Source organism: Mobula hypostoma, chromosome 13 (assembly GCF_963921235.1).
Source record: "Mobula hypostoma chromosome 13, sMobHyp1.1, whole genome shotgun sequence".
Classification (NCBI taxonomy): domain Eukaryota; kingdom Metazoa; phylum Chordata; class Chondrichthyes; order Myliobatiformes; family Myliobatidae; genus Mobula; species Mobula hypostoma.
Window position 1 is genome coordinate 44,526,962 of NC_086109.1, and position 23,085 is coordinate 44,550,046.

Here is a 23,085-nt window from a genome sequence, read left to right on the forward strand (position 1 = left end):
CAGAGAAAGTTGTCATTCTGCTTTGTTTTGAAAATGGTTGCCTTTCAGAAATATTGAACTGGATCTGGCCTTTATCTTGGAAATAGCTTGCACTCTCCCCTGCCCTCCCAGGCTTGGCCCACAGTTGCCCTAATCTTTGGCAGCTATGCGGTTCCAGATAACCTTTTGCTGTGATGGGGAGCAGAAGCTTGTGCTGTGCTGTGAGAAAACATGTTTCCATTAATTAGGGACATATGGAAACATTGAGATAATTTTTTTTTGGCATGTGCCTGCGTGCGTGCAAGTCTGTGTGTCAGCGTGTGCGTGCGTGATGACGTCTTTTTCATGACTGTTTACAAGGCACAGAGCGAGGGAGAGACTGTGTGGTCACTCCTCACACAGACATTTTCGCAGTATTTTTCCCTTTTATTTTACAAGGTCGAGTTGTGATCTCGACACTCAACCCAGCACGGATGGAAAGCGTACTCGGGAGCGGACCCAACTAGTTTTGAACCCAGGAACCTCCGCTCCCAGGTCCGGTGCTGTTGTCATTGCGCCACCAGCCGGCCCGGGAAAAGAAATATATTTTTATAAACCTTATTTAGTGATACAGTACAGTAACAGGCCCTTATTTAGAGATACAGTACGGTAACAGGCCCTTGCATCTCGATGAGTCCCTGCTGACTAATTAAGCCCATGTAACTACAAACCTGCACGTCTGCAGGAATGCCACCAGTCATGGGAGGACATACAAACACCTTACAGATAGCAGGAGAATTGAATCCAGGTCACTCGCACTATCTTAACATTATGTTAACTGCTAAGCGACTGTATAAAACAAAAATAGTTAAGCTAAATTCATCTAAAGCACAACTAATGTAAAATAGATAGTAGATATAAGTGTAATGCCCTGGTTAAGTTTTTGACCGCTATACTTGGGTATTCCATTTTAGCAGTTTTCTGCAAAAGCAGTGTGGCCTGCTGTAGAATGTTTTGGTTTCGGCTAAAGATAAGAAGCCATGTAGATCAACTTAGGGGTGTTGTGTCAACCAATCAGGATGGTGGGATTGGGAGAAGGTTCTAGAGAGAGCGGAGTGGAGAGAGATTTCTGCTTTGGGGTCTATTGGCAGGAGGTACAGAATGGGGCACAAGGGAAGATCCCGCAGAATGCAGTTCAAAGAAGAGTCCCTGTTGCAAGAAGTGCTTTGTTCAGGTGGATGGCTCCAAGGAGGAAGGGCCAGTACTCCTGAGAGAGAGCCAGTTTGTTCGAGTTGGACTTCGAGGGAAGTTCAGAATGTGGTGGTGCTTTCTCACAGACTGTGGGCCCAGTGTGTAAGAGATATACGCCTGAATACTCCAATATGACCTTCAATGGTCATGTGCACATTGGACTGGTTTAACTTTAATGGGCCCTTTTATTTTCTTTTTTCCTTTTCATTAATTGCTTACTTTTAGAAGATTTTCTGGCCCCTCACAATCTTGCTTGAAATATCCATCTTCTCCACAGTTGTAACAGAAAATTCTGGTTGCTTTTCTAGTCAAGGGACCGTTTTCAACAGCATTCCACTGTGTCATAAGTCCTACAGGTGGGTCGGGTTTCCCAACAGATGTGCCATGTTTCACTGAAACCTTAGCAGACATCCATTGAGACAGGACATGTTAGTGAAGTTTTGTGACTTCATTCGAATGAGTGCTGCCATTTGAGATCTGTCAGCCATGGCTGCTGTAAGGATGGGTGACCAGATGCAGAGTGTGCAGCAACAGGGCAGAACTGATCAGCACAGCCTTTCCTGTTACTGCACTCCATTCTGCAGGGCCCTCCAACAGCGGGATGTATGAGCCCCTGCTGCTTCATGGACCTACCACTAACTTGCAACATGACCTGGCCCCATTGGTTTCTCATCACCAATGCTGCCTGACCAGCTGTGTGTTGCCTTGTAAACTGGATACGTGTGTATCTGTCTCCATTGACCAATAATCTCTGCTCTTAGCATTTTATTTCCTAATTTAAAAAAAACCTGACTGTAGTACCTCCTGTACCTAATAAAGTGGCCACTGAGTGTAAGTTTGTAGTCATTTGCAGCTGTAGCCCATCCTGTTCAAGCTTCGATGTGTTGTGCATTCGGAGATGCTCTTCTGCACCACTGTTGTAATGTGTGGTTATTTGAGTTATTGCATTCCTGTCAGCTTGAACCAGTCTGGCCATTCTCCTCTTGGGTCTCATTAACAAGGTATTTTTGCACACTGGATTTTTTTTTTTGATTTTTGCACCATTCTCTGTCAACTCTAGAGACTGTTGTGCGTTCAAATCCCAGGAGGTCAATTTTTGAGATACTCAAACCACTCCATCTGGCAATCATTCTACAGTGAGTCACTTTGTTCACATTTCTTCCCTTTTCTGATGTTTGGTCTGAGCAAAAACTGAACCTCTTGACCATGTCTGTATGCTATTTTTATTGCCGCCGCAAGACTGTCTGATGAGATAATTGCATTAATAAGCAGTTGTACCTAATCACATGGACACTGGAGTGTAACTGCCTCAGGGGTGTTGCCTCTAGAAAATTTCAGACTTGATTAAATCTAAATGTTGTGGGATTTTCACGCACTACAGTTTCTAGAGTTTGCAGAGAATAGGGCTAGAAACAAAAAACACCCAGAGAGTGGCAGCTCTGTGGGTGAAAATGTCTTGTTAGTAAAAGAGGTCAGAGGAGAATGGCCAGACTGGATCAAGCTGACAGGAAGGTGAGATTAACTCAGATAACCACGTGTTGTAACAATGGTGTGCAGAGGCGCATCTCTGACTGCACGACATGTTTAATCCTGAAGTAGCTGAAGAAGACTATGAACATACACTCATTGACCACTTTAATAGATATAGGAGGTACCTAATAAAGTGACCAAAGCATATACTTCTCTGTTCAAAGTCATGAGCTGTTTATAAACTGAACAATAATTCATAATCATTTTCTACACAGTGTAATTCATACAGCCCTATTTCTACACCAGTACACTATTAAACCGCCTTGATTTAGAGTATAGCTGAGACAGCTTGTGAATATTGTGCTGTACATGTTAGTAGTTTCCCATACATTTGCAACTCAGTTACTTTGTGCAAGAGAAGATGTTCTATCTTCTGGCGAAGTGTCTTGATGGACATGGAAGAGTGGTCCAGGGAGCTGCAACAGGGAAGAGTCCCTTTGAAACACTGTGAAGAGAGGTGAGAACAGGTCCAGTGACAAAATCCCTCTAAAAGTGGTGGAAATTGTGAAGCTTTTGCGTGCAGAGGCTGGGAGCTGGGGAGGTAGAATGAGGGGAGCTCTATCCTTGCTGCAGATGCATGGAGAGAGCATGTGACCAGAGATGTTGGAAATAAGAGGCATGATTGAGGGCTGTGTCATCTGTGGTAAATGGGAAGCCACAGATTTAAAAAAGACTTATTTCTTCTGTTTGCATCAGAACTGGCTAGTCTTGCTGTAACCCAGTTTGTTTTTCCTCTCCACAAATACTGTCTATCTTGGGTAATTCCAGTCTTCTCACTTTGGTTTCCAATCCCAGCACACCTCTGACCTGAATTTTACAGCTTTCACAGAGTCCTCTGTTTGCTTTCTCTCAAGCTTTCCTCATTAATCTCACAAACAGACAGCTCTGTGAAACTCTGCTCCCCTGTAAAGTTATATTCCATTTGTCCTGTCCAACCCTTCATCCATCCACAGCAGGCATATAGCAATTTAAATATCCAGCTGTTCTCCAAGACATACAACATCTTACAGAAATATTTAGTTCTGCATTTCACCTTGGCTTGGTTAAACTCTTGAATTCCCTACTTGTGAAATGGTGTTGCTCACAGCATCTGCTTTCCGAAGAATGTTTACAGAAATGCAATAGTTGCTGGTCTTGATAGGAGCATCCACTTACTATCAACGAATTCTAATTTTTATAGAAAGACTGAAGTTCCCCAGTGAAGCAAACTCGATCCTCTAATATTCCCACAGAGGCACTTTCAATAAGGCTCTTTATTTTAAAATGTATAAATGTTTCCATTTAATTTTTTAAGATTATCAAGTTTCTTGTTAAGTTGTCTTGACCTATGAAACCAGTTTTCTGCAGTTGCCCACGAGCTGAGGATTCTCTGGTAGTTATTGAATGACTGTCCTTTCAGGATTGCTAGGCCATTAATATTCAGCTCATCTCTTCAGCATCTTAGTTTTCTTTTGCATTTGACAACCAATTTTTAACATTTTCCTGCATTGGCAAACAACATTCACAAGGTGCAATTATGTCAATCCAATAATATGCCAAGAACTGTTTTGCATTAAAATTATTTGTAATTTGTTCCTATGGATCCTAATAATCTAAAGGCCATCAGTTATTTTTCTTGCCAAAATTGTGCATAGATGGCCATGAGGTTATTGATTAGTTGGTTTTGATTCATTATCTATCTAGTCCATAGCCTTAATGATTGTCAGCTTAGAACCAAGCTTCCTTTCAGAGACAGATTGTGATCTAGTACTAGTAATAATTGTTTAGAATCACCTTGAGTTCTTAATTACACAGCCTAGCATGAAAGGACAGCCAAATTAAACAAAACCACTCATGATTGCAGGCTTCACTGTACAATTATTTATCTACTATTATATAATATAGATTTTTCTCAATTTCTAATTTGATTAACTTAATTGAGCAGCTGGGCTTGTACTCTGTAGCCTTGAAATACCATTTCTATTTTTTTCTTGCATGAGAACAGGAATCAGAATAAAGTTTAATATTACTGGCATATGTCATGAAACTTGGTAACGTAGTACAATGCAATACGTGATAATATACAGAAAAAATAAGTAAATCTGTTACAGTAAGTCAAATATCTAATATATATACAGTGGCATGCAAAAGTTTGGACACCCCTGGTCAAAATTTCTGTTACTGTGTATAGCTAAGCGAGTAAAAGATGGAACTGATTTCCAAAAGGCATAAAGATAAAGATGACACATTTCTTTAATATTTTAAACAAGAAAATTTTTTTATTTCCATCTTTTACAGTTTCAAAATAACAGAAAAGGAAAAGGGCCTAAAGCAAAAGTTTGGGCACCCTGCATGGTCAGTACTTAGTAACACCCCTTTTGGCAAATATCACAGCTTGTAAATGCTTCCTGTAGCTAGCTAAGAGTCTTTCAATTCTTGTTTGGGGGATTTTCACCCATTCTTCCTTGGAAAAGACTTCTAGTTCTGTGAGATTCTTGGGCTGTCTTGCATGCACTGCTCTTTTGAGGTCTATCCACAGATTCTCGATGATGTTTAGGTCAGGGGACTGTGAAGGCCATGGCAAAACCTTCAGCGTGCGCCTCTTGAGGTAGTCCATTGTGGATTTTGAGGTGTGTTTAAGATCATTATCTTGTTGCAGAAGCCATCCTCTTTTCATCTTTGGCTTTCTTATAGACAGTATGATGTCTGCTTCCAGAATTTACTGGTATTTAATTGAATACATTCTTCCCTCTACCAGTGAAGTGTTCCCCGTGCCATTGGCTGCAACACAAGCCCAAAGCATGATCGATCCACCCCCGTGCTTAACAGTTGGAGAGGTGTTCTTTTCATGAAATTCTGCACCTTTTTTTCTCCAAACATACCTTTGCTCATTGTGGCCAAGAAGTTCTATTTTAACTTCATCAGCCCACAGGACTTGTTTCCAAAATGTATCCGGCTTGTTTAGATGTTCCTTTGAACCTTTTGAATAGAACACGAACGAACGCACACAGACACACACACACCAAATAGTTAAATTTAAAATAGTGCAAAAAACAGAAATAATAAAAGTGAGGTCATGTTGATGAGTTCAATGTCCACTTAGGAATCAGATGGCAGAGGGGAAGAAGTTGTCCCTGAATCGCTGAGTGTGTGCCTTCAGGCTTCTGTACCTCCTTCCTGATGGTAACAGTGAGAAGAGGGCATGTCCTGGGTGATGGGGGTCCTAAATAATGGATGCCACCTTTCTGAGGCACTGCTCTTTAAAGATGTCTTGGATACTATGGAGGCTAGAATGCAAGATGGAGCTGACCAATTTTACATCTTTCTGTAGCTTCTTTTGATCCTGTGCCCACCCCCCTCACCCCATACCAGACAGTGATGCAGTCTCTCAGAATGCTCCCCACGGTACATCTGTAGAAGTTTTCAAGTGTTTTAGGTGACAAACCAAATCTCTTTAAACTCCTAATGAAATATAGTTGTTCCCTTGCCTTCTTTATAGCTGCATCGATATGTTGGGATCAGGTTAGATTCTCTGAGGTTTTGACACCCAGCAACATGAGATTGCTCACTCACTCTAATTCTGATCCCTCTATGAGGATTGGTTTGTGTTCCTAGATCCTATGCTTTCTGAAGACCACAATCAGCTCTTTATTCCACCTTAATGTTCTTTTTAGACATTCCATTAAAAAGATGATCCCAAAGGATGGGTTAAAATTGTAGAAGAATGGCATGTGACATAACTTAAATTTTGGGTGATTGTGTTGAAAGACTGATATTAATTAGACATCCATTACAACCAATATATCCTTCCTGTTGAAGGCAGTAGAAGAGAAATGGGTTGATGGAAGATGATATGTAATCATCTTCACCAAGTCAATTCATCATCAGCCAGTTCAATTTCACCTTTTTCTACTGCCTATAGTGGAAAAATTGCCTTCAGTCAGAAAACATAGCTGCTGCTTTATAGCTGTTACCTGTGGGTACATGGCCACAGAATTTCTTGCCTTTTGCTATCCTGGTGATTAACAGTCATCTTATCTGGTGGCCACTGCACCAAGCAGCCAAACTCAATACGTACTTGCAGAGATAAGTAATTTTGTGGTTAGAATGCAGTGTAAGGCAAGCCGAACCAAAGAAATATCAAGAATTGCAAATATTCCCATTGCTGTGAAAATGCTAGCCGTCCAAATTATATTGAAGTTGTCTTCATAGATCCTACGTCCTCAGCCCTTCCATTGCAGTCCTTGCCCATTTGGACTCCAACTTTGTTATCCCCTTAGTCAGCAAGCTTGCATTCTCATTTAAACTCTCCTGAGTGCTTTCATGTTCAAACTTGCAAAAGTCTAGTTTGGTCTTTAGGGTGGCTCCCAATTTTCACCCTCTGTCATTCAGCTCATTGCAAAGCAGATCATTTTAAATTTAATTCAATGATTCCTCATAGCCCAATGCATGTAAATTCAATGCAAGTTTATATTGGGTTGCCAGACTCTCAAAAACATTTAACTTGTTCATCCTTGGTCAGTAGCACTAAATATGCTGCACAGTAGCGACAGCTCTACTTTAAGTGCATGACCATACACTTTCCAACATTGTACTTCATTTGCCACTTCTTTGCTCATTCCCCTAAATTAAATCTTTCTGCAGGCTCTCTTGTTTCCTTGACACTACCCGCTCCTCCCCCTATTTTTGTATCTTCGGAAAATATAGCTTTACAGTCATACTGAAATACTTTGAAGATCACCACTGTAAAGCAAAGCTGAGATGAGATTGAAAATTAGACTGAGATGACCCTAGAGCTGAGAGTCAATTTTTAAAAGGTGATCTTCAATGTATAACTTGAATGGCTAATTAGCAACTTCTGAGCAATTGGAATATTTCAATTCCTGAAAGCAAATATGGAAGAAAAACCTGTGATCCATTTGGACAAGAGAATTGGCTGTATGTGTGTCAGTATCTGACATCCGCACCATTGCAAATAACATCGGGGCAAGAAGGACAATGCAGTGTGTTGTAGTGAGGTCATTTTCATTTTGTCAGGTGATGCTGTTGCAGTGAATGAGATGGCATGAATACTGAGGAACCGCTTCATGTCTCCAGACTTAGCAAATGAAGTAAACCAAATTCAAATTGGACTACAAACTCCAGAGAAATGTCAGAGAAGGTGACTTACGAATTTCAAGAGCCATGACTTGAAAGAGAAAGGTTCAGTGTCTAGAGGGAAAGTCAGTAAGTAACAGTGAATGAAAGCCAAATGGCAAAGGGAGTAAATAGAGTAAAAAATGATTGAGTTAATAGTGTGTGGCAATTGACTGAAAACTAGAACTACTGTAGTGGCTAAAGTTATTTGCAAAGTTTAGTGTTATAGTTGTTCAGGAGATGTTCCTTATAATTATTATATTATACTGGTGAAGTGATCCACATGAATTATCAGCATCTACAATGCTGAGATATAGAGTTTACTTATAGAGTAGATAAAGCAGTGAACAAGTTCATATTTTTAGATTTAAAGCAATGTAATGCCCTGGTTACGGTTTATACTACTATGCTGTAGGTATTTAATTTCAGCAGCTGTCTGCAAAAGTAGTGTGTCCTGCTGGTAGAATGTTTTTGTTTTGGCTAAGATACGAAGCCCCACTGCTCAACTTAGGAATGTTGCGTCAGCCAGTCAGGATGGTGGGATCTGGAGAAAGTGCTAGAGAGTGCGGGGTGGAGAGAGATTTGTGATGGACAGCAGTGTGGTTTGAGGTCTTTTTGGCGGGAACTGCAGAGAGGACAGGAGGGAAGATGCTGCAGAATGCCATGGGAAGGAGAGTTCCCTTTGCAAGAATTGCTTTGTGTGGATGAATGGCTCCAAGGAGAAGGGCCAATACTCCCGAGAGGGAGCTAGTTTGTTCGAGATGGACTTAAAGAGAAGTTTGAATGATGGCTAGTTCTTCCATGCAGGCCTTGTGTTTGGGACCATGAGTAACAGTTACACTGGCTTTGGAAGATATGAGTTCCAATGTTATGTGCACATTTAGACTGGTTTCACTGTAATGGGCCCTTTTGTTTTTTTTTTCTTTCTTTTCTTTCTCTAAATAACTTCGATAAAGTTGAAATTTGTAAATATACTTTTGTTATGATTTTGATCATAACCAATGTTATTTCTTGATGACCGGTAATTGATCATGGGCAGTAGTTACACAGCATTCGCCTAATCAAGGTTTCTGTAATCGGAACATTACGATGTTTCTGTTTGGTTGAACCCCAAATCATACTGACCCCAGATGTATATTGTTTATGGAAGGTGGCCTGCTCACCGCTGAATCATGTGGTTGTTAGCAGAGCTAGCTAACGAGCTGAGTTTGCATACAAGCCCCGGTAAGGGGCATACAGCTGTATCTATGAGAAATGTACATTGCATCAACCACTTCAGTTGATAAAGTGACTACATTCTTATAGAGTCACAGAGAAGTACAGCACAGAAACAGGCCCTTTGGCCCATCTACTGCATACCAAAACCATTTAATCTGCCTACTCCCAACAACCTGCACCGCGACTATAGTCCTCCATATCCTTACTATCCACGTACCTATACAAAACTTATCTAAAACATTGAAATCAAGTTTGTATTGACCACTTGTACTGGCAGCTCATTCCACACTCTCACCACCCTCTGTGGCTACATCCACACTAGACCAGGTAATTTTGGAAACGCCGGTTTCACGTAAAAACCAGGCGTTTTTGAAAATACCTCCGTCCACATTAAAATTGATATTTGAGCGAATCTCCTCCTACTGGGCATGCGCAGGACACACAGAAAACAAGCGAAGAGGAAACGGTATACTTGGTGCATGTTTGTCCAGTTACAGACTAGAAAAACTTAAAAGGAAATTGCCAAACGAAAGACTTGGTGCGTGTTTGTCCAGAAGCATTCCCTACAGCCATAGTCTCTTCACCAATGAAAGGGATGACAGCTACAACTAAATGCAGTAAGGCTTGTTACTGGGCAAAAGTGAAATTTGCTGTTACCTCATCTGTTTGCCTTTACTTTTGCCATGTTTTTGTGTATTATTTTGCTGTATTTAACATGTGCAATAAAATAAGTTACTGGGCAAAAGTGACAATTGCATCTATTGAATGTTTGCACAAGCAATACATTAATGAAGCACCTTGTTAAATGTATAAAACATGTCTGCATCAGTGTTATCTTGTATTTCCATACAATGTTGCATTAGGCTGTTACACATCTATTGCCAGATATTGTTGTTGTGGTGTTGGAGGTTACGTTCAAGAAAACAATGAAAGGCCGCGCTGTCGCCACCATTTGTTCCGGTACGTCATGACAGTGTTTTTAAAATTAGCCGGTTACCCCGTACATACTACAACGGCCAACCAGCACTTTCAGATTTAAACACTCTGGAGAATGTTTTAGAAAGGCTCCGTTTTTGGGGGAGGAAAATGCCGTTTCAGTGTGGACGGAGGGTCAAAGTGAAGAGAAAAAGCTTCGGTTACGAATTTATCCGGTCTAGCGTGGACATAGCCTGAGTGAAGAAGATTCCCTTCATGTTCCCATTAAATTTCTTATCTTTCACCCTTGAGTCATGACCTCTGATTGTAGTCCCACCCAACCTCTGTGGAAAAAGCCTGCCTGCATTTACTCTCTCTATACTCCTCATAATTTTGTATACCTCTATCAAATCTCCACTCAATCTTCTATGTTCTGGAAAAAAAATACTGTCCTAGACTCGGCAACATCCTTGTAAATTTTCTCTGTACTCTTTCAACCTTGTTTACATCTTTCCTATAAGGAGGTGACCAAAACTGCACACAGTACTCCAAATTAGGCTTTATCAACGTCTTAACATAATGTTATCAACATAACATTCCATCTTCTGTACTCAATACATTGATTCTATAATTCTATATTGATTCTATAATCAATACATTGATTCTATAAATGACGTTTTGATTGTGTCTCTATCTTGTTACTTGGTGAACAGCAACATAAGAGCCTCTGGATATCACACGCAGAATGATCAAGATATGGCCCCTGTAGCTGCTGGGCTTCCTCAGAATCTCCGACCCGACATGAAAACCAGCTTAATGTCATCATGTCACATAAATGCACAAATAAGGTTTCCCTCGACGGTGTTTTGGCGGTCTTGATATTTAACCTGTTAATCAATTTATCCTGACATCATCTGCTTGACAGCACAAGGGAACAGGAGTCAGTTTTAAAATCAGATTGCTCACACAAATTGCTTGCTTTGTGATTAAACCCATCGTAGTATAATTATGCTGGATGGCTTTTACTGTACATGAATCAAGGTGTGTTTCCCCAGGCAAAAAAAAACTACAAAATAATTTAAATCAGTGGTTGATTGGTTTGTAGCAGATTTTACTTCTGGTGGTATACAAACTAGCTAGCACAGAAATGAGTGTAAAACGTTACTACTGAAACCTAGTATGATTTGCATCTGGTTTGCTGATTACATCCGCATTAGAAACACGTGGCTTATTTTCCTTTCATTCTTGGTTATCTCGACAAGTTATTAAAAACAAGTAACTGAAAAACAAACTCTAGATGGTGGAAACCAAGTAACAGAATACTGGAATCACTGGGTAGGAGAAGAGAAATGGTCATTGGTTCAAACTGAAGATGCCTGCTCAGGACTGAGAAAAAAGCCAAAGTTAATTTTGAGTTATAGAGCTATACATAATAGAAACAGGCGCTTCAACCAACTTTGTTAATGTCATCTAAACTAGTCTCATTTACCTGCATTTGGCCCCCATCCCTATCAATGTACCTGTGCAAGGGCCTTTTAAATGTTGTTGTTATGTCTGTTGTTGTTAAATGTCCTCTGGAAGCTTGATTTATATATGCAGCACTCTCTGTGTGAAGCTGTTGTTGCTCAGATCCTTCTAAATCTTTCCCCTCTCACCTTAAACTATGCTGCTGCTGCAAGTAAGTTTTTCATTCTACATGTATTTGTGTATACGACAATTATCTTTGGCCAATGCCCTCTGGTTTTTGATTCCCTTCCCCGGGAAGAGAGTCTATTCCCCTCATGATTTTACTCTCCTTATTCTCCTTTGGAATGTGTGAAGTCCCAGCCAATTCAACCTCTCCCTATAACTCAGGACCTCTAGTTCTGGCAACTTTCTCATGCACCTCATTTATTTAGAGATGCAGCACATAACAGACCCTTGCAGCCAAATGAGTTGCACCACCCAGCAACCCAGCTATTTAGCCCTGGCCTAATCACAGCACAATTTACAATGACCACTTATTCCACTGACTGCCACGTGTTCAGACTAGGGAAGAAACTCTCACAGTTTACTGGAAGAACATGCAAACTCCTTACAGAGGGCGCCAGAATTGAACTCCGAGTTCCACTCCAGAATGCCCCAAGCTGTAATAGCGTCACACCAACTGCTACACTAGTGTGGTGCTCTACTTTGCACTCTTTCCAACTTAATGCTGCATTTCCTGTAAGCAGGCAACCAAAACTGTACACAATACACCAGGTACAGTGAGGCTGGCAGAGAAACGGATGATGAAAGAAAATACCTGATAGGGTGAGGACATTTTATTGGAGAGAGATAAAATTGAGGTAATATGCAGAGGGCAGGAAAACTGGCCAGTTCAAAGTTAATTTATTATTCAAATACTTATATGTCACCATCTGCTATCCTGAGATCCATTTTCTTGTGGGCATTCACAGCAAATACAAAGAAACACAATGGAATTAACGAAAGACTGCACACAACAGGGTGGACAAACAACCAATGTGCAAAGGAAAACAAAACTATGCAAATACAAAAAATGAAATAGTATTAATAATAAATAAGCAATGGATATCAGGAACAGGAGATGAAGAGTCCTTGGGTTGTGGGAATATTTCAATGATGGAGTGAGTAAAGTTATGCCCTGTGGTTCAAGAGCCTGATGGTTGAGGGGTAATACCGGTTCCTGAGCCTGTACTGAGGTTCTTGAGGTTTCCTGTACCTCCTCCTTAATGGCAGCAGCAAGAAGAGAGCATGTTCAGGATGATGGAAGGCAAGTTGCCTGTAGTTGTTGAATTCAATATTGAGCCTAAAAGTCTGCAGCCCATCTAGATAAAAAATTAGGTACTGTTTTTCAAGTTTCCATGGTATCTTGTTATAATAGTGCAGATAACTTCAATTGACTTTATCATTGTGATAAACCTGGACTCAACTTATCAGAGTTTTCCTTTGCGATGGCCAATCATTATCACTCTCTCTGCAACTTAAAACTAACCTGCTTTCTCAGTTCTGATAAAGGGTCAAAGTTCAAAGTACCTTTCTTATCAAGGTACATATATGTCATCATATACTACCTTGAGATTCATTTTCTAGTGGGCATTTACAGTAAATACAAAGAAATACAGTAGGATTTATGAAAAACTGTACATAAAGGCTGACCAACTTCAAATGTGGAAAAGAAGACAATTTGTGCAAATAATTAAAATAAATACTGAGAAAATGAGCTATAGAGCCCTTGAAAGTGAGCTTGTAGGTTTGGAGTTAGCTCAGCATTCTTGAGCTGAAACACGAATTCTGTACTTCCATTTTTGTTCTAGTTATTGGTTGGATAAGAATAGGCAGCTTCCGTTGATTTTATGTCACTGCTCACAAACAGAGATTGCTTGGAAATGAGATTAACACTTTCCTGCAAGAATTCTCCCCTCCTTTGCTCTGTACTTCCTTCCTTAATACATGCATCATTGAAGCTTATCATAAAAATCTGTACATCACTAGAAGCCATATTTAGAATTTACAATCTTGCTTCCCCTTCTATACAATTTTGCATCTATCCTTACAAGTATACTAAACAGGAGATCCTTTGTATTAACAAAAGCTGTTGGCCCTCAGTACTGAAAGTTCTCCCAATTAAAGCTGTTTTTTAATTGGTAAATATGTGTCCTTATATAGGAAACTTACTGCTGCAATGTGTTAGCTGTTAATCTTTTATGGTGAACAGGTTTGTGAGTTGAAAGTTAATTAAAGGAAGCACGCAGAAGTTATTTGAGAGTTATTCCAACAGTTGATTTACCGCCAGGTACATTTTTTATTCAAAACGAACCCTTTGGCAACTCATTCAAAGCAGTAATGTCCCTATTGAGCAGCCTAGGCTGCAGTGGATGAGCAGGAATACAGATGTTGTCTCTATAACCAGGTCAGTTAACTTCACAAAATATTGCAAAATTTATTTAAAAGGGTTGTGTATTACAGTGTATATGGGGTGTGTGGTTTCACCTGTTTCACAGATGCAGATCTTTAGTTATTTTCTAACTCTGAGCAAATTAATTTACATTTCCATATTTGCTACTCGTTTGTTGCTCTATGCCCTTGATTAGAAGCCTTCATTTATGGAGAGATTTTTATTATCATTAAGGATTGGATATAGTCTATATATATTTTGTCTGTTTCATGGGTAGATGCTGATGTTTGTTTTCCCCCATAGGAAGATGTAAAAATTCTATTCCATTACAAAAAAAACGAACAATTGCCACCAAAGGCCTCATTTGATCTGTACGATTCTGCTGATTCTCCTTGTGAAGCTTGGTTTGTTTGGGAGGTCGGGAGGAAGTATCAGAACCAATTTACAAATGAGATGGGATTAGGAGCAGAAACTGGCGTATTGGTATGGGGGATGGGATCACTCCAGAGATTATTGTGGGAGGGAGGGAGGGAACACCATCTCAGACCATGAGAGGCCTGCGTTGGGCATTTTCATGCCTTACAAGATGCAGATTGGAAGTCTGTGTGGGGCGCCACTCCTCACACAAGACACTGGAGCAATGTGTAGTTAACTGCCTTGCTCAAGGACACGAACACGCTGCCACAGCTGAGGCTCGAACTAGCGACCTTCAGATCACTAGACAAACGCCTTAACCACTTGGCCATGTGCCCAACAACATAATGGGAATTGGGAATCAAACTAGGTTATTGCTCATTTTAGAATATAGAACATTGAAATCTACAGCATATTACAGGCCCTTCGGCCCAAAATGTTATGCCAACCTACTCTAGAACCTGCGTAGAATTACCTTACTGCAGGGGTCCCCAACCTTTTTCGCACTGCGGACCGGTTTCATATTGACAATATTCTTACGGACCGGCCGATTGGGGTGGGGGGTTGTGGTTAGGGTTGCCAACGTACAAGAGTAGCAGTCAAATACGTAGTGTTTACCCCGAGAAAGACTACAATGACCATGAAGCCTTGTGCGGGCACCAGTGCGCATGCGTAACTTGTGTATGCGTGTACGTCCTATGACAAGAATACACATAGATTAAGATGTTAGCTGGCCTGTGCTGGCACAGTGGGATCAGCAGTCGGTCTGCCACCTGTCTTCAGGAGAGAGAGAGAGATAAGGAAAACAATGGAGCAGCATTTGGAGATGTGTAATGAAGGGACGGGAGAGAGAGTAACAGAAGGAGAGAGCTGTCAAGAGCGGCTCCCCCCTTTGAACCCTGAACTGTTTGAAGTGATGGACAGGCGATACCCCAGCAGGGGGATAAAAAGGGACAGGTTCACTAAGGCAGGACCCACACGACACCCGAGGTAACGAGACCCTGGAAGCGGTGCGTCTCTCACAAGTCGGTGGGAAGCTTTTTTTACGGCTGATCGCGGGATCAAGCCATAGACGCTCAGGGTGGAAAGGTACGATCGGCGGGAACCTGGTGTGTGTCCACCCTTGCCTGGGTGCCAGGTTCACCACAGGGAAACGATCGTATCTGGAAACGGAGGGGTCACGGTCAGTGACCTCAGATCACATCACAAAGGACTCGCCCGAAAGCTGACTGCGAAGGTCTGTGTGGAAGCTGTTTTGAATATTCATTCGTTTTGCGCTCTCTCTCCTTCCCCCCATTGTCCATCTCCCACGGCAGCGATTATTGCGAACTGAACTGAACTAAATTGAACTGAACTTTGCGTCACTTTGAAACTGGTCATTTACCCCTAGACAACGATAGAGCTTGATTGATCCTGTTATCTGAATTCTGTGTACATGTATGTTTATCATTGCTGATCTGTTGCATTCATTATCCTTTTGATTAGAGTACTGTGTTGCTTGTTTCTTTAATAAAACTTTCTTAGTTCTAGTAATCCAGACTCCAACTGAGTGATCCATTTCTGCTGGTTTGGCAACCCAGTTACGGGGTACGTAACAGTCCCGATTTCTTAAAAATCGTTTTTGCCGATTCTGTTGGCGGCGGGGGTGGGGGGGGGGTGTTAATCACGACTGGAATATCGGCGATAAGTGGCTAATACACTCAATTTCGTTTCTAATAGGGTTTATCTAACGAATTTAATATTAAAACACAGCGCATATTTTCCTCGCATGAAAATAGCGATAAGTCAATTATCAGGGGAGCTTGAAATGAGTGTTGAACGAACTTCCAGTAGAAATGGTAGAGGCAGGTTCGATATTATCATTTAAAGAAAAATTGGATAGGTATATGGACAGGAAAGGAATGGAGGGTTATGGGCTGAGTGCAGGTCGGTGGGACGAGGTGAGAGTAGCGTTCGGCCGGACTAGAAGGGGAGAGATGGCCTGTTTCCGTGCCGTAATTGTTATATGGTTATATAAGTCACTTATAATAGCATCATAACATTTTAAGTAACGTTTGGATATTACACACACCGCATATTTTCCTCATATGAACATATAAAATCATTGCAACACACCAATATTGCTGAATCAGTGCGAGCTCTGGGCTGAATACTTGTTCCCTGCAACAACGCGGTCCTATCGAGGGGTGATGGGAGACAGCGATACTCGAAGGGGGTTCCTTATGTCCAGTCTATTCCACAATTTAGTTTTCATTACATTCATCGCAGAGATATGTTGGAAATGGAAGCAACGTTTTCAGTGCTTCCGTAGCTATCTCAGGATAGTCAGCCTTGACTTTGATCCAGAATGCCGGCAGAGATGTTACTTCAAGCATACTTTTCAGCCCGCCGTCATTTGCAAGCTCGAGGAGTTGATCTCCTTCCCGTGGATGACATGGATGACACGCGGGTAACGACCTCGCGTGCGTTCAAGCTCAACAGGGCGTGACAGGGAATGAGGAAAGGTGCAGCTGACTCATATCACCAAATCATATCATTTCCTCGCGGCCCAGTAGCGCATGCCTTGCGGTCCGGCACCAGTCCGCGCCCGGTAGTTGGGGACCGCTGCCTTACCGCATAGCCCTCTATTTTTTTTAAGCTTCATGTACCGATTTAAGACTCTCTTAAAGTACTTATTGTATCGGCCTCCACCACCATCACCAGCAGTGCATTCCATGCACCCACCACTCTCTGTGTGAAAAAACTTGCCTCTGACATCTCTCTTGTACCTACTTCCAAGCACGTTAAGATTATGCCCCCTCGTGTTAGCCATTTCAGCTGTGGGAAAAAGCCTCTGGCTATGGACACGATCAATGCCTCTCATCATCTTATACACCTCTATCAGGTCACCTCTCATCCTCCTTCGCTTCAACAAGTAAAGGCCAAGTTCCTTCAACTTATTCTGATAAGTTCTACAAAAGTTCCCATGAAATCATGTAAAATCCACTAACAAGTTTTGATCAGCACTGATAAGGATGAGGAATACTGATGAATGTCATTTGAACCTAAGTTTACTCTGGCTTCAGTATTGCTTTGTTCTAGTTAAACTAGTTTTGCATTCTTTCTTTTCCAAGTCATATCAAGTTTCCATGCCATGTGGGTACAATTTCTAGCAAGTGTAAACTTGCTGATTGAGTCATTGGGCAGAATCTTGGCAATTGGAAGTTAACGTGGGGAAGTTGATGGGAGGAATCACAAGTGATACGGAGTGTTGCTGAAGCCACGTATGGAATATGGCAAAAGATGATATTGCAACTTTGGAGGTTTTGCAAAGATGATTCACCAGAGTGAAGGAGGTGATATAATCAAGAGACATTGCAGCTTAGGTCTGTATTCTTTAGAGTTTAGCAGAAGGGTGACCTGTTGAGCCATACGTTATCGGGACGGTGTTTGACAGGGTAGAATTTTGAGACTAGTGGGAGAGTCTTGAATGAAAGGATATAGTTACAAGATTAGGAGGTGGCTTTTTTCCATTTAAAATAGGTGCAAAGAAATTTATTTTCAGAAGGTGGAGCACCTCAGCTGTGAAGATCAGATGATTAGAAGTATTTAAGGCAAGGTAAATAAAACTTTGAAAGATAGGGGTACTGAGGAAAATGGGGGACTGGCATGGAAGAGGAGTTAAGGTCAGCGTAAGTCAGCCATGAACGAATTGAAAGGCAGGGCAGGCCTAATAGATAAAGGTGGTTTACTCCTATTGTGTTCCTGCATTTCTCCTATTTCCCACTGATTGCTAAAAGCACTGCAGAAATATTGATCCAGCTTTGCCCTTGTACCTGATTTGTATGATCAATGTAATGCTGATTGAATCAATGGAACCTTTCACAGACAATTCTGTACTTTTGATGCAGAGACAGGGCTTCACTGCAGCGGCTAGTGTGCAGAGTTGACAGAGAGTTAAATGTATGGCTTAGAGGAATGGAAGTAAGGCAGGACATCATAAAGTAGAAAGGAAAATTGTATGTTGCCCTGCCAAAAAATCTGCATGTGTAAATTACAATTCAGTATAACATTCTTTGATCATTGCAACTAAACTCTCTGCTTTAATATCTAGAGACTTCACTTGATTAAGTACCATCCTGGGCAACAGTATTACCACTGAACCAATAATACCCTTAAAATCACTTTGGCAATTAATTTTCTCCTAATGACTTGAGGGTTATGTATTTGTACTTTATTTTATCTGTCATAGATTAGTAACGACGTTCAGGACGTGACACAAATTTGGAAGGCAAATCATTCCTAATCCAAAGGTTTGGTCCAATCAAAAAGAGCAAAACTTTTTTTTTGTATTGTTGACTGAGGCAGGAGAGTCTGTAAAATGTTTTCATCGTAATGTAATAAAGCAAAGCCTTAGTTGCTGGAAGTGTAGCTGTTGGAATGGAAAGAAACTTAATCCCAGTTGATGCAGTTAGTGGCCTCAATCCTTCATCATTCTCGATTAAATAATTGTACAGTTCTAATTTCTATTGTGTTTAAAATAAACTCCACCATTATAAAAGTTTTGCTATTTTAAAAAAATTAAGTTTAAAAATTTGGAAGTGAACAAAATGTGTCCTGAATCTGATGAAGTTTCTGTTGCAATTAAACCTGGAGATATCTGAATTATCGTTACACAGTCATATACTGACATATTAATTGGGACAAGAAAGATGACTAGCACAGGATTAGAGTCAAATCATGAGCTGATTATGTTGCAAAGAATATTCTGTGGACACCATTTTGCATGGAAAGCTATGACTTTGGTAGGTTGGGAGTTTATACAGTTCATTTGTTTCAAGACTGTAAGGTATGCAGTGCTCCTGTTATCAATCTCCTGAGTGGAGAAGATAGAGTGATTTAGCTGCTTGGCTATTCTTTTTCATTTGGTGACAAGTGCCTTAAGAGATATCAGTCTCTGGAGGTACACAGCAGAAAAATATCGATTGTCCTTCCATGCTATCAATCACCTGTCCTGGAATAGGACAGAAATTATGTCAAACACACTTGCATTAAACAGGTTTCCAATCTACTAGGTTTTTGGTTTAGAGTCTACAATGTGGTCAGAAATGGATCAATCTGACAGATCCTTTTGCAAATCATTAGTGATTGTTGTAGTAAAATTAGAGTATTGGATTCTTACCCACAAACAAGGCTAATTTGTGCAAATTGCCTTTAGAGTAATGCACTTTGAAAGTTAAAGAGAGGATGCTTTAAGACCGGTATTAATAAAGGCACATACCTAGGGATCAAAATGGGGGTTGGCTCTTTGCTGAGGATACAGACAGTACAGAGGAATGTAACATTGCAATATGGCACCATCTAGCTTGGTTAGTATTTGGCTCTCCAGGCATTTTGGAAGAAATGGGGCTCAAGTGTTGAAGTGCTATGGGAAGTTATTCTGCTTTTTCTAATTTGTTGCCTTCTACTATTATCAGTGTGGGGCGTCTTCTGCTCTCAGATCCATTGTATTGTTCAAAACCGCTCAGGTGAGGCTCATGAACATATCAAGGAAGGACCATCGATGGTTGCTATCCACATAGGAAAGTGATGACTGTGTTGCGAGATCTGCTTAAATCCACACTCACATGCCCTGTCATCATGACAAAGATTCATCAAGGAGGAATTTCTTTAGCCAGATGGTGGTGAATCTGTGGAATTCATTGCCAAAGGCAGCTGTGGAGGCCAAGTTATTGGGTATATTTAGAGCAGAGGTTGATAGGTTCTTGATTACGGGGAGAAAGCAGGAGAATGGGATTGAGGGCTAATATATCAGCCATGTTGAAAAGGCATAGTAGACTCGATGGGCTGAATGGCTTACATCTGCTCCTATATCTTAGGGTATTGATCCCTCAAAAGCAGTGACCCCAGTATGAGGAAGGCTCCATGGATGCTGACGCCGTGGTTTCTCAAGTCACTGTTTTGTGTTTTATTAACTTATGTGTGGTAATATTTTGTTTTATGTGCTGTGTCTGATAAATGTTTTGTGGACGCACCGTAGTCTGGAGGAACGTTGTTTCGTTTGGTTGTATACATGTACAGCCAGATGGCAAAACATTGGAACTTGAGCTTGAAAACATGAACTCTTAATATAAGCACTTAAATATCCCCTTGTTATTTTTACTGTGCTCACTACAGCGAAGATCTGAAATGCCCTCCGTTTCTCTGCTCATAATCTGTGAAATTGGAGGCGGATGTGTACCTGGAGATTCCAATTTCAACTCAAGCATCTGTGTGTTTTTCAGAGCAAGACTAAAAGCAGCCCTGTCTCATAATCAACTTGGAAAGCTCCTGCTGCAATGAGATGCTACTGGAAGCGATCTGTCACTACTCTTGGCCTCTCCCTGCTTCTTTGCCTCCTTGTGTATCTTTATATAAAGGAGGAAGAGGGAAGTGCACTGGTGAGTATTTTAGAGAGCACTATGTGAGTACTTCTCATTATGTACCTGTCTTTGAAAGGCTTGACACTTGTGTTCCTAGATAGATTGAGCTAACGCTGTTTTTCAACAAATTAATATGGGAATGGGAGTTTTGTTGAACGCTTCACAACCAAGGTTGTCATTGACCTGGATTGTCAGTTTTGTTTCCCTCTCCACTGTTGCCGAGTATTTTCACCATTTTCTGTTTCAATTTTGGTAGTGCTCAGAGTTAATTAAGTTCAGTAATTCATACCTTCTGACATGGTTTCCTTATAATGCACCATGTGTCAGATGGCTGCATATTTCCATATAACCATTTAACCATTACAGCACGGAAACAGGCCATCTCGGCCCTTCTAGTCCATGCTGAACTCTTACTCTCACCTAGTCCCACCGACCTGCACTCAGTCCATAACCCTGCATTCCTTTCCTGTCCATATATCTATCCAATTTAACTTTAACTTTAAATGACAACTTTTAATTTCCATTGACATAAAACCTTCGAAACTTTCCTGCCAGATTCTGCACCAAAGTAGAGGTCTTTATTTGTAATAATATTACAACGAGCCCAGTCAGATTGCTATCCCAGTAGTAAGAGGAATAGTTATTTCACCCAAACCCAAACTGATGTCTGGCTCAAATCTCCTTCCTGCTATATTGATTTACCCAAGTTCCAAACCTCTCTCTCGAAGGAATATCTCAGTCGTCCTGAACATTTAGCTGACATTTGAACAAGAAGGCCAGCTGATACCTTGCCCTTTGTAAGATATTATCCTGAAGAGGTTTCAGAAAGATTGACCAAAGATTAGCTACTAGTCATAATAGTTACATTTACAACTGCAGGCATATCCAAAGCCATCAATTGCACACAGACAGCACTTGAGATCAGGATTAACTCTTGATTGCCAGCTCTACTTGCTGCTTCTGTGTGGCCTGACATTTTGTCACTCTTACAAAGATAATAGCAGAACCAAAAACAAGCCTGCCCTCAGAAATTTGTTCCATGTTGTAGTGTTATTGTGGAAGCACAGAACTAAATTTGTGTACGAGGTAAGAAGTATAGATACAATGGACAGTCAAAGCCTTTTCCCCAGGGCAGAAATGGCTAACATAAGAGGGCATAATTTTAAGATGACTGAAGGAAAGAGTAGGGGGGATTGTTGGAGATGGGTGTTTTTACAGAGTGGTGTGTATGTAGAGCATGTTGCCAGGGTGATAGTAGAGGAAGACTCACTGGGGGTATTTAAGAGACTCTTACGTGGGCACATAAACGAAAGAAAAACTGAGGGCTATGCAAGAGGGAAGTGTTAGATTGATCTTGGAGTAGGTTTTAAAAAGTCAGCATAACATCATGGTCCAGAGCACGTGTATTGTTCTGTACTGCTCTATGTTCTAAATTAAAGAAGAATTCAACACAGATGTGTTACTTGCTTTTCCTGATGGAGAATACTGTCTTTTCTTCTCGGGCAGCCCCTCAGAATCAAACCTAACATTCTTCCCCTTCTGTTTTGTGACTGAGGCCAGTGTGGGATCCACAGATTCTTTCACAGACAGGGCAGAGGTGCCTTGAAGGGCCAGTTGCCAATTAGTCTATGAGGTGGTGTGCTCCTTGCACTGTTTATGCACGGCTCCTGATTATTCCCAATACATGGATCAAAGGTTCTCAATACAATCTCAAATGCTTCTCCTCTTTGAAAGGACGTGGGCCAGAGATACCCAGGAGACAGTGAGGATGTTGCATTAGCATTGAGCATGTTCATGGACCTCAGCAGAATACTCAGGGTACAGCCCACGCTGAGTTTGCATCAATCAAGCTAAACTAATTTAGAGTAGTCTGAGAATAAAGTACTTCAGATAAAGAAAATCCAAAAGGCAATAGAAAATGATGACCTGTAACACTAACCCTGTTTCTCTCTTTGTGGATGCTGACTGACTTGCTGAGTATTTCCTATATTTTCCTTTATTTCAGTGTATGTTGACGATTGTTTTAAAAAAATCCTAATTTCCAATGTTCCTGTTTCAGAAAATCACTTAAATCCAAAACTTAATCACTCAATTTTGCTTTGAAGTTAATTCATTTACAACTAGATTTAATAGAAATGCAAGTTCTTCATGTATTTAGTTGAACAGGAAATTAGAACTGAGCAAAAATGTTTTAAAATATCCTTTCAGCATATGTTGCTAACTCCAGAAACAGACATTTCCACGGCCATAGCTACCTCTGTGGGGAAAAATATAAATGGCTCACGTGGCCATGTTGAGATATTTCATATGTGATGTCTCCTTTTTATGCCAAGATTACTGATGGCCCATAAAATGAGCATTACTGAAGTATGCATCTTTGATAAT

At 40.8% G+C, this 23,085-nt stretch overlaps 1 protein-coding gene across 4 annotated transcripts in view; it reads left to right on the forward strand.

Annotated features, from left to right (window-relative positions):
- The window catches only part of LOC134355557 (alpha-1,3-mannosyl-glycoprotein 4-beta-N-acetylglucosaminyltransferase C-like), a 144,980-nt gene that overhangs the window by 104,264 nt on the left and 17,631 nt on the right, over positions 1–23,085 (forward strand). For all 4 annotated transcript variants that reach the window (XM_063065593.1, XM_063065591.1, XM_063065590.1 and 1 more), the window contains exon 2: positions 20,563–20,718. In XM_063065593.1, the coding sequence (XP_062921663.1) occupies positions 20,617–20,718 (102 nt within the window). In that variant the 5' untranslated portion in view covers positions 20,563–20,616. The remainder of the gene's footprint in view (positions 1–20,562; positions 20,719–23,085) is intronic.